We start from the raw sequence: 12230 nt of genomic DNA, 5'->3' as shown, positions 1-12230 counted from the left end.
GTACAGTTTTGGTCTTCTTATTTAATGAGGAATATACCTGCATTGGAAGAAATTCAGAGAAGGGTCACTCGGTTGATTTGCTGAGATGAAGGGGTTGTCTTATGAGGAAACGTTGAGCAGTTGAGCCTGTACTCATTGGAATTTCAAAGAATAAATGATGATCTTATTGCAACAAATGGGATTCTTGATGGGGTAGATGCTGACAGGATGTGTCCAATCATGGGGGAAAATAGAATTGGGGCACAGTTTCAAACTGAGGGTTCTCCCATTTAAGGTGGCCATGAGGAGGAATTTATTCTCCCAGAGGGTTGTTAATCTTCAGAATTCCCAACCTCAGGGAGCTGTGGAAGTTGAACCATTGAATATATTCGAGGCTGAGTTAGACAGATGTTTGATCTATAAGGGGGTGAAGGATTGTGGGAGACAGGCAGAACATTGGAGTTGGGAAACATAATCTTGTTGAATGGATGGAGCAGGTTTGAGGGGCCAAATGGCCTTTTCCATCTCTTATATCTTATGTTCTTTTGTTCCAAAGGAGGACATAACAAATTACGTTTCAGTTTATTGGACATAAACCACTTCAAAAATCGGAATAATTGGATGGATAAATCATTTAACTGCAAAAAGTGGATGTCCTGTGGTACACTATCATGCACTTCAATCAGTGTAATGTTACAATTAATATACTTCTGGAAAACAAAATCCAACAACGATTAAACGTTTACCTTCCTTGAGCATCGGAAACTTATAAACTGGAAGCTTTTCATTAGCACTTTCCACTGTATACGTCAAAATGTTGTAAGCATCGGTAAAATCAAATTGCAAACTTATCGGCAAACCCTGAGATATGGAGACAATTATGCTGACGTTATTGCCCAGTTGCAGGGCAGGTGACTCTATTACAGCCTCCAAACCACTGATCTCAAGAAGGAGGTGAATCGTAATGTTCTGAGTTGTCTCGATGGTGCTATTTGCTGCATGAACAGTCACATTATGTTGACCTGGTCCAATAAGGGTCTGTGAAGACTGGTCTATAGGAATAACTCCTGGTAGGTGAGTGTTTTCTTTCAGAATGGTATTTCCAATTGATACCGTATAGGTCAGATTGAAACCTAGTGGGGGGAACATTTCTTCATTTAATTGTATTATATAACACACATATAAACAGCTATACTACTAAAATTTCTTTAGTGCATTTTAACATTTATCCTTTGCAGGTTATATCAATTAAGTGTATAATTCAGCTCAAGCTATGCAATTTAAAATCAAAAATAATTCACATGCAGCCTTCTGCACCCAAAACAAGCATCGTGATTCATTCAGTAATTTCACTTTATTCAGTAAAATCTCTTACATGGGCTGGAATTCTCCAGCTTTTGGGATACTCTTTTCCTGCTGGAAGCCCATCACCCCTGCAGAGTTCCCTATGGAGAGACGTAGCTTCAATGGGACATCCCATTGATATGTGGCAGGGAGAGAGAATCCCGCTGCCAACAAATGGTACACCCCGAGAAACATGCGTCTGGGGCACTGGAGAATCCAGCATAATCTACTGTGGTATTGCACTGCAAACGTTCCAGTTTTGTATGACATTTAATATTTAATAATATCATGGCAATTTCAGACAGTTGCCAGGGAGAGGACAGATTCGATATTGACAGCAGGGTGGCACAGTGGTTAGCTGCTGCCTCGCAACACCCAGGGACCCAGATTCGAATCCGGCCTCGGGTGACTATCTGTGTGGAGTTTACACTTTCTCCCTGTGTCTGCGTGGGTTTCCTCCGGGTGCTCCTGTATCCTCCCACAATCCAAAAATGTGCAGGTTAGGTGGATAACCATGCTAAATTTCCCCTTAGTGTCAAAGAGTTAGGAGGGGTTATAGGGATACAGTGATAGGGCGGGGGAATAGGCCTGGGTAGGGTGCTCTTTCGGGGGGGGGAGGGTAGGTGCAGGCTTGATGGGCCGATTGGCCTCCTTCTACACTGTAGGGATTCTTTGATTCTATGATTCTATGATAGCTAGAGAACTGAGTTAAGAGCAGAGGCCAAAAATAATGGCTTCAGTCTTCAAGAAATTTCTGCTTGTCCGGTACTGGATATCGGTCAGATAAGAAGTAGGTAATTTAGCAATAGTGGAAGAGTCAAGAGATGGCTGTGAGGTCGAGCAGAGTGCGACATAAAAATATCCTTTAAAAACTTCCTGGTCGCCAAAATAGCCTTTTGCCGCTAATTAAAATTGAAATGAAAAATAAAACACAGAAAGAATTAACAGGTTGAACAAATCTAGTCATTTTGGTTTTCAGTTTGACACCAGGAATAAGTTGTACCATTTCCTGCCTGAATCCACAATGTGTCTCCATATCTAACTTCGCAGTTAAGTGTGGTGTCCAGTACACTCGGGCTGTAACACTGCAAGCCATTGGGTTTGTCAACTGGCTCAAATATAATTTTGGTCTTGTGAAAAGTCCAGTAGCCTTTGCTGGTCTTACATTCAGTGGAGGTGGAGTAAACACCGGATGTGTTGTACAGGTGTGCTACCGTGAATGATCTAATTAAAAGTACAAACAAGAACAAAGGTGAAATACAAATGACACCAAGAACAAATCAATATATTTACTTAGTCTTTCGGTTCATCAAAGGTTAAATATTTAAAAGTGCAGGTGTGCAAATATCTCAGTAAGAATACAGCAATATGATATTTTCTTTAACAAAGGGTTGGATTTATCTGGAGGTCAGTGCATTATTATGTTTGTTTGTTCCTATTCATCTAGTCAAGGTGATCCTATCCACATGAAAAATTAATGATCAGAATCATAGAATTTACAGTGCAGAGGAGGCCACTCAGCCCATCGAGTCTGCACTGGCTCTTGGAAAGAGCACCCCACTTGAACCCACACCTCCACCCTATCACTGTAACCCCGCCTAACCTAAGGGTAATTTATCATGGCCAATCCACCTAACCTGCACATCTTTGGTCTGTGGGAGGAAACCGGAGCACCCGGAGGAAACCCATACAGACACGAGGCGAATGTGCAGACTCCGCACAGTCAGTGACCCAAGCCAGGAATCAAACCTGTGACGCTGGAGCTGTGAAGCAACTGTGCCAACCACTGTGCTACTGTGCCTCCCTTATCATTCACTCATTCTCCTCTTTCAATTCTGTATTACTCATTGTCTAATTTATCAGCTTCTATTTCTGTCTTACTGCCGTCTGTTTCTTACTTTCCTCCTTTTTCACACCTTATTGTTATCCCTCTCTTTCTGAATTTTCAACTCTTCCCTCCCTCTCACTGCTGTCTTTCTAACTCTCACCTTTCCTTCTTTCTCTCCTCCTTTCCAGTTTCTATTTTTTTTCCAGCACACCAGTTTCCCTTTACATTCATTCACCAGCGTTGGAGGTGCCAAGGTGGGAAATAGAGTAAAGAAAATGGACCAAAAAGGTGGTTTTCTTGTGGTCAGTCTACAATGGAAACAAGCTTCATCATCATTCCTACAAACAAGGCTATGTCCGCAATACTCCAAAAAGTGAAATACTATTCTAAATAAACAAAGGCAGTTTTCAAGTAATGGGAAGTTACTCACTGTTCTTGACGGTCAACGGAATATATTTTGCCATCTCCTGTAGAAACTGTACATGAAAATGTTCCAGTGTTTGGACTGAGCTGCCATTCCAATGGGATGATGATGTGGAATATCGAATAGACTGATGGCACCTGGGAGTCTATACCAAGCATGACTTCACATTACACACTAAATTCTTAAAAATCACACAAAGTGCTTTACTGATCACAATTTGTAATGGCTATTATTTGCTGGCAGCTGGAAGATCCAAATGGCATAGAATTAGCTTGTTTTACTTCAGACATGTATTTCCAAAGGTAAATAGAACATATAGAACATAGAACAGTACAGCACAGAACAGGCCCTTCGGCCCTCGATGTTGTGCCGAGCAATGATCACCCTACTCAAACCCACGTATCCACCCTATATGTGTTGTAAGCGGGACTGATTTATGTTAGGTTTGTTAAGGCGGGGGACCATGAGGGAGGAAGGGGGGTGCCCCACCCTATCCTGCCTGAGGCCTCACCAGGTTAACCTGCCAGGCACTCCCCCATCCCTCAAATCCTTACACTAGCCTCAAGAATGAGGCCAGGCGGGAAGCAGGCCTTCAGTGGCTCAAAGGAAGCAAAGGCGGGTGGGTTTCCTGAAAGAAGCAAGGGCAGGTGGGTTTCCTGAAAGAAGCAAGGGTAGGTGGGCTTCACTAGGCCTCTCACACCATTCCACCCCCCTGCCCCTACCGCTACAACCACCCTCCCCCGCCCATCCCATAAAAATACCCGATAGGTCATGGGTGGGTGATTAGGCTGCAGGAAGGTCATCTGAAGAATTTTACGGGCAACTTTTCCTGCAAATCCACCAGTGAGGGCCTGTAAAACGCTAACCTAAGAGTCCATTTCCCATTCATTTTCAATCAGGTCTTCTAACGTCGTTTGGAATCATAAAGTATTCATACCAAATTCACAGATGAAAGAAAACATGCTGTTGCAATTGGTCATGGCCCACATCAGGTATGTGTTGTCCATGTAAGCATAGGTACAATCTGCTGAAGAAGAGGATGGAATTCCATATAGCCAACTTTGGTAGGATGAGGCAGATCCATCCAGCCACGTAAGAGCTGAGAACAGAAATAAGGGAATTTTATTTTTCCACAGAAATCACTCCTGTTGCTGTTTTAAGCGATGAACAAGGTTTTCTAAATGTTAAAACTCCAGAAGAACTGTCAGCTTGGGAGAAGTTCCGAGGCATTGGGCACAACACACTTAAAACAGTCAGAAATTGTGATTGGATATTTTCCACTTTCCCACCTAAGTTAAGAATAGATTTCTGAAGCTATCCGGAAATAACGATTTTGGACATTTACTAGTGAACAGTTTGTACTAAACACAGTCATTTTGCTGTTGTCAATTACTTAAGAACATAAATGTCAACTATAAATTGAAGTGAAAGTTGACACTAATGTAATGGACATTTTGCTAAATCTGAGTGAAGACGATATGGGCGGGATTCTCAGGCCCCCCCGCCGGGTCGGAGAATCGCCGGGGGGTGGGGGGGCATGAATCCCACCCCCGCCGGCCGCCGAATTCTCCAGCACCGGAGATTCGGCGGGGCAGCAATCGCGCCGTGCCGGTTGGCGGCGGCTCGCAACGGACCCCCGGCAATTCTCCGGCCCACGGTGAGCCGAAGTCCCGCCGGTTCTTTGCCAGTCCCGCCGGCGTAGATCAGACTAGGTCCCTTACCAGCGGGGCCAGTCGGCACAGGCAGGCTCCGGGGTCCTGGGGGGGTGCGGGGCGATCTGGCCCCGGGGGGGGGGGGGTGCCCCCCACGGTGGCCTGGCCTGCGATCGGGGCCCACTGATCCGCGGGCGGGCTTGTGCCGTGGGGGCACTCTTTTCCTACGTGTCGGCCGTGTCTGCCCTCGCGATGACCAACCCGTAGGTGAACCCCCTCCTGTGCATGCATGGGGATGACATTAGCAGCCGCTGACGCTCCTGCGCATGCGTGGACTCGCGCCGACCAGTGGAGTCCCTTCAGCCCCGGCTGGCACGGAGCCAAAGGCCTTCCACGCCGGCCGGCGGGGCGCAAACCACTCCGGCGCCGGCCTAGCCCCTGTAGGTGCGGAGGATTCCGCACCTTTGGGGCGGGCCGACGTCGGAGTGGTTCACGCCATTCCGTACCACCGGGACCCCCCCTCCCCGCCGGGTACTGGAGAATTCCACTCTATGGTGCCCAGCTGGCATGGCGCATGGACCTCGGTGCTGCCCGATGTTGGATTCTCTGCTGCATCAGGAACTCCGCACTGGCGGCAGGCGGAAGAGATGCCAGCTCCACAGGTTGAATATTTAAATACCTACAAGGAGATTTTTTTTTTGTCAAATTCATCATCACTCTTCAAGATGCACTGCTTTAGTCATGATTGCCACCAGGGCTATCACACCATGGGCAGGATATTCTGGCCCCTCCCACAGGTGGGTTTTACTGTCCCTCCCACAGTTGGGATTTTACTGCCCTTCCTGCAGGTGGGATTTTACAGCCCCCCCCCTCCCCACCCCCACCACCAGCACCCAGGATCTTCGGTCCTGCTGAAGTGATTGGACTTTTCAATGACTCGCAGCAATTTCTAGCCACATCTCCACTGCGAAGGGGCCACACAGCTCCACCCCATGCATGAAAACACACAAGGAAAGTAATTTTTAATTTCAACATGCAGACGATAAACTGATTGGGCTGATGGCCCATTGGTTATGGAAATGAAAGTCGGATGGGTTCTAAAAAAAAGGCTGCAATCTATTCCAAATGTTTACCACCCAGGTGATGACGGTGAAATTTATTTCAAGCTACATTTATCTAGTGCAAAGCTACATCAAATTGCAGCATTTGACAAATTCAGGAAGGATATTTTTAAAAATAGCTTAAATGCTTACATTGTGTTTTTATTACTATTCATTTGTTTTAGTAAATATAGGGGCACACAGCGAGACACCCAAGGCATACATTTGCAATGAGTAATTATTGTACAAAAAGGAACTACAGATTAATTTACCGATTGAAAATCTAGCTGTTCTTAACTGATAAGCAGTTCTAACTAAGAACTGCAAAAGAGTAAAAATGTCATCTGTCTATCTCTCTGTTATCCTATCTGGCAAATTCCTCGAAACATCTGCCACATCTGCTTTTATCCGATGCATTTGCTATAGTGGGTGTTGTATTATTCTATATTGTTGTATAAATTGATGCTGAAAGCTATATTCTAACTAATTGATTATTAACCTAAGTTAACACTGTAACTCTATGAGTTAGACAACCATTACTTTCTCCAAATTTCCATTCTTCATGTTAACCACACAGGAATGACATATGGTTGTATTGTGTATAATGGAAACAAAACTAAATTCACTGTACAAAATGGTAGCATTTTAGAAAATCTCCTTTTGCATATAAAACCAGGGGTGGTTTAGCACAGTGGGCTAAGCAGCTGGCTTGTAATGCAGAACTGTGTCGGCAGCGCGGGTTCAATTCCCGTACTGGCCTCCCTGAACAGACGCCAGAATGTGGCAACTGGGGGCTTTTCACAGTAACTTAATTGAAGCCTACTTGTGACAATAAGCGATTATTATTATTAAAACACGAGGCAAAATTCTCCATTTGGGAGACGAGAGGTTGAATTCTCCGTTTCAGAGACTAAGGGCTGGATTCTCCAATTATGGGGCTATGTCCCCAACAGTGGCGTTTTACGTCAGGACAACTGTCCCAAAGCGGACACCTATACCCCGTTTAGCTGCCGATACGGCCTGTAGAATTACCGGATCAGTGGCTGCGCATGCGCACGGCGGCCTGCAGCGGCCATGCCATGCTTCTTGGCAGGGGCTCGCGGAACCGGCTCGCGAAATAGTCCCTCCCTTCGGCTGGCTCGCGCGCCCCGGAACGCCCCACGACAGTGCCCCCAGCCCCGAATATGTCCTCCCCTGCCCGCGGATCAGCCCTTCCCAACTGTGGCAGCGCTGGACTGAGTCCGCATTCGCCACGCCAAGTTCCCGATGGATGACACCACACGTGTCCCGCACCCATCGGGTGCTCGGCCGGTCGGGGGCGGAGCATCGGAGGGGCGCGAGCCTCAGACAATTGCCTGAGGCCGTCGATACATGGCGCGGCATCCTCGGAGAATACGCCACTCTGGAAGTGCGGCGAATCACGAAAACAGCTCCGCTTCCGAATTCGTCGGGAATTTGGATTCTCCGCCCGTTCGCCGAACACGATTTCGGCATTGCCAACCAGAGAATCCAGCCCCAAGTGCTGACGTCGGGACTGATCGGCGTTCAGTTTGCATTCTCATTTGGGATGTTTTTTGTGGAGCAACTCAGGACATGTTAATGGGACAGCACTCCGCCGATGCAAATTCCGAGCAATTCCCGGCCCAGTGCGCAATCTAAAAAACACATTTTTAAAAAATCTAACCGCTGGAGCCGGAGTTATCGCCTAAGGGCCTGGGCCGCAGACTCAAGCCTGCCCAGGAGTCTGTAAGTAGGACCAAAAGGGTGCGTTTAAAAGACAGACTGTAGTAATGGCAGTCTGAGCCAGGCTACCCTGATCCCGAGGGGGACACCCCAGTCCATGTACCTGGCACCAAGTCACTACCCACTATTGCCTCCGGCCCGGGCAGCCATTCCCCAGCAAGCTTGACAGCTTTCAACGGTATCCGTGTTTTTTTAGCCTCCCGCTCCCCCTCCGCAGCCATGGCGTCCAGCCCACGCCTGTAAATATTTGTAGTAATTGACAACCAACCACGAGACTTCCGCCTGAGAGGAGCGGAGTTTCACGGAAGGATGGAGCGTACTGTGTCCAAACCATTAATCATATTTAAATGCATGCAAATGCCGATTTTGAATGCAGCCGTGGGCGTAGGGCGCAAACCCCGTTAACGCCACCTGCGAGGGACCGGAGTATGGCCCCATACCGTCCAATCATGTTTGCGGCGTCACAAGGTGGAGAATTTTGTGTACTGCATATAATTACCTGTTAATAGTTCACTGTGAATTGCTAATCATTATAACTAGTGATTAAAAAAAGAGCATGAAGGGGGGTTCGGAGATGAGACCCCTTAAACCCGGATAGCAAAGATAACGCTAGAATAGTTCTACATAATCCAGCTGTCAGCGAACAGCGCGCTGCCGAGAATCACGGGGTTGGGTTACCGGAGAATCCAGCCCTTTATTCTTCTCACTTTTCTTTTGCTGTTTCCTTTAATTTGTGACTACGCTGCTGAGATATGGGCTGGAAAATCCGTATTGACGCCGAAATCGGGAGCGGCACCGGTTTTCTGATTCTCCGCCCCCGAGGAGTACACCGCGCCAAGAATCTACGGCCTCAGGCCATTGCCTGTGGCCTGCCCCGCAATACTCCGTCCCCGACCGGCCGAGTTCCCGACGGCGTGGGTTATGTGTGCTCACACCGTTCTGGAACCTCGCCTGGGGCTGCGAACTCAGTCCGGCGCCGTCACAGTCAGGGGAGGGCCGATCCGCGGGCAGGAGGGGCTTCATTCGAGGCTGGGGGCACTGGGGAGAAGGACGGGGCGCGCGAGCATCCGAAGGGGGGGGGGCACTACTTTTGCGTTCCGGGTGCGCGGGCTGAATCCGCCATGAAGCACAGCGCGGCCGCTGCAAGCTGTCGCTGTTTGCATGCGCGGCCACAGAACCAGAAATGCTCAGGGCCGTATCGGTAGCTGCGAGCTCCATGCTGCCTCCCTGCTAGCCCCCAGCAAAATGGGGAATCGGCCGTTTTACGTCAGTTTTCCTGGCGTTAAAAAACCACCGTTTTCACGGCGGCACGGGGACTTAGTCTCCCAAATGGAGAATCCAGCCCATAGTGTCCTTAAATTTACACTCTGTAGTCTATTTCCATTCTTACCATTATCAGTTGATTTAGGAATTAAACCATGCGCAGAATAAGCCAGGCCAATCCATCTTTTCTCAAGATCTTTAACGTAGCTTTGCAGAAATCCATTTGTCTCGGCGTTCTTAATAAAGGCTAGATGCCCACCACGTCCTTTACACCATCCCTGGGCACTGGCGAAGTTGAGCTTCACTGACACAAATTCATAGCATGAACTTTGGAACTCGCTCTGATTGTCCAGACAAGGTGCAGCTTCAGTCCGATAACTAGCATAAATAGCAACAATGAAAAGCATTCGGAACTCCATACTTTAAACATCAGCAAAGTGCAAAGATCTGAAGTCATCTCACAAGCTTTATTTTATAAGCCATGTGGCCCTGCCCCCTCTTTACTGATAATTCATGCACGGCAGACTACAATGATAGATCAGATTTCTGACAATTAAAGTCCAAGATGTATTTTACATATTTTATTTAGCTGTTCATCCCTGGTGTCAAGTGGCATTGTGATGAGGAACTAGTGGAAAAACCTAAAACTTAAGAGTTTGCCACCTTTAAACCGATGAACGAGAGGGGAGCACAGAACAGATGCAGAAAAACAATCCAGATCACAACTTCAAACTAAATTACAACTGCAAGACGTTGGTCAAGGCAAGGTCACGAATGATATCAAGAAACACTTCTTCAAGTAAAGATTGATTAATAACTGGGACACCAGCAATTGCAAAAATACTGGAAGCTTCCAGGAAGCAGCTGGACGCTGTGATCCTGGGACTGTAGGTTTTCAAGAAGTTTAATCAGAAAATTATGACCTTAGTTCCTTTGTATCTCGACTCATCTTTATGTTATTCCTCATCAGCACTCTATGATAATTCTCGCAGAGTGAGGCACAAACTAAGATGATGGCATTAACCCTCAGTTTACGTTACTGGCTAAAAAGAAGCAACCTGGACTTCTCTTAGGAATCAGTCGTGACACAACGGCGCATTTTAAATTTCCTTCCCAAGGGGATCACGTGATGTGAATGCGGGAGCTTCTGCGTTTTTGCGAGCTTTGTCCTAATGCACATTCCATAATTAGCTGTTTTGGGGATATATGTCTTTTACTATGTCCCTGGAGGATCCTGGCTGGAGTTTAGCAATCAGGAGCTGAGTTAAATGGCAAAAATCTTTGTTTGATTGAGGCGGTCGAAGGCGGGCAGGATGGGGCCCAGCTTGCAGTGGCGACGTTGCTGGTGAGCTGGTCTACGTCTTGGCCGTGCTGTCGGCATCAAGATGATGGCTGCCATTGCCAATGATGTTGCGGGCGATGATCCTGGCTCGGTTATTGGTGCTCACTTTGATGAACTGCAAAATGTCCTTGCGAGAAGAGACTCCGGTTATTTGATAGAGTAACGTCCCTGATGGGGCCTCGCCTTCAGCCCTTGGAAGTACTGTTACATGGCATGTCGTTTATCCTGGCCGACTTAGGAACCAAAGGCCGGACAAGGAGTCTCTGTGCGTCCGGTCTCTTGCGAGGAGAGGGGGGGCGAATTCCCAACCAATTTTGAGAGTTGGCAAACATGCTTTCGCAATCTCGATTTGAAGGCCGAGTGCTTCCGGTTTGACAGACCACATTGTACCCGACCTTCGAGGCCTGGTATCAGTCAGAGCTCCTGACTATTGGTCGTGTGTTGTCCTGCCTCCGTGTTCAGCGTGAGGTTTGGGGGCAAACATACTGAGTTGAAAATTTGGCATGTGGTTTGGGCACACTTTGATCAGACTTTTCACAATAACTTCATTGCAGTGTTAATGTAATTGTGATACTAATAAAGATTATGATTTTAATCAGTGATGGGGGAGATAGGCACCCTCCTCCAAGTGGTCTTATATGGTGGTTACCTGAGTACCCTCCTTGTTGTAGTTAGGACTTCCATGGGGAGGCAGCGTTTTTGTCTTTGTTTAGGCAGTGCTCCTTCAGCCCCGAGCATCCTCCTTGCAATGACACACAGTATTGGGCAGTGCTCCTTCAGCCCCTAGCATCCTCCTTGCAATGGCACACAGTATTGGGCAGTGCCCCTTCAGCCCCGAGCATCCTCCTTGCAATGGCACACAGTATTGGGCAGTGCCCCTTCAGCCCCGAGCATCCTCCTTGCAATGACACACAGTATTGGGCAGTGCTCCTTCAGCCCCGAGCATCCTCCTTGCAATGGCACACCGTATTGGGCAGGGCTCCTTCAGCCTCGAGCATCCTCCTTGCAATGGCACACAGTATTGGGCAGGGCTCCTTCAGCCCCTAGCATCCTCCTTGCAATGACACACAGTATTGGGCAGTGCTCCTTCAGCCCCGAGCATCCTCCTTGCAATGACACACAGTATTGGGCAGGGCTCCTTCAGCCCCGAGCATCCTCCTTGCAATGGCACACAGTATTGGGCAGTGAGCCCCTAGCATCCTCCTTGCAATGGCACACAGTATTGGGCAGTGAGCCCCTAGCATCTTCCTTGCAATGACACACAGTATTGGGCAGTGCTCCTTCAGCCCCTAGCATCCTCCTTGCAATGGCACACAGTATTGGGCAGGGCTCCTTCAGCCCCGAGCATCCTCCTTGCAATGGCACACAGTATTGGGCAGTGCTCCTTCAGCCCCAAGCATCCTCCTTGCAATGGCACACAGTATTGGGCAGGGCTCCTTCAGCCTCAAGCATCCTCCTTGCAATGGCACACAGTATTGGGCAGTGCTCCTTCAGCCCCGAGCATCTTCCTTGCAATGACACACAGTATTGGGCAGTGAGCCCCTAGCATCCTCCT

General features: G+C 47.9%; 1 protein-coding gene across 1 annotated transcript in view; it reads right to left on the bottom strand.

The window, feature by feature from the left end:
- Window positions 1-9752, bottom strand: part of LOC119970874 (polycystic kidney disease protein 1-like 2) — a 129640-nt gene extending 119888 nt beyond the window's left edge. The window contains exons 1-5 of the mRNA XM_038805983.1: window positions 9461-9752; window positions 4513-4674; window positions 3582-3720; window positions 2327-2547; window positions 726-1112 (exon numbers count right to left, since the gene is read on the bottom strand). Of these exons, the coding sequence (XP_038661911.1) occupies window positions 726-1112; window positions 2327-2547; window positions 3582-3720; window positions 4513-4674; window positions 9461-9752 (1201 nt within the window). The remainder of the gene's footprint in view (window positions 1-725; window positions 1113-2326; window positions 2548-3581; window positions 3721-4512; window positions 4675-9460) is intronic.
- Window positions 9753-12230: the final 2478 nt, after the last annotated feature.

Source organism: Scyliorhinus canicula, chromosome 9 (genome assembly GCF_902713615.1).
Source record: "Scyliorhinus canicula chromosome 9, sScyCan1.1, whole genome shotgun sequence".
Lineage (NCBI taxonomy): Eukaryota > Metazoa > Chordata > Chondrichthyes > Carcharhiniformes > Scyliorhinidae > Scyliorhinus > Scyliorhinus canicula.
The sequence above is the reverse complement of the archived record's forward strand: the minus strand, read 5'-3'. Positions and strand labels throughout refer to the sequence as shown.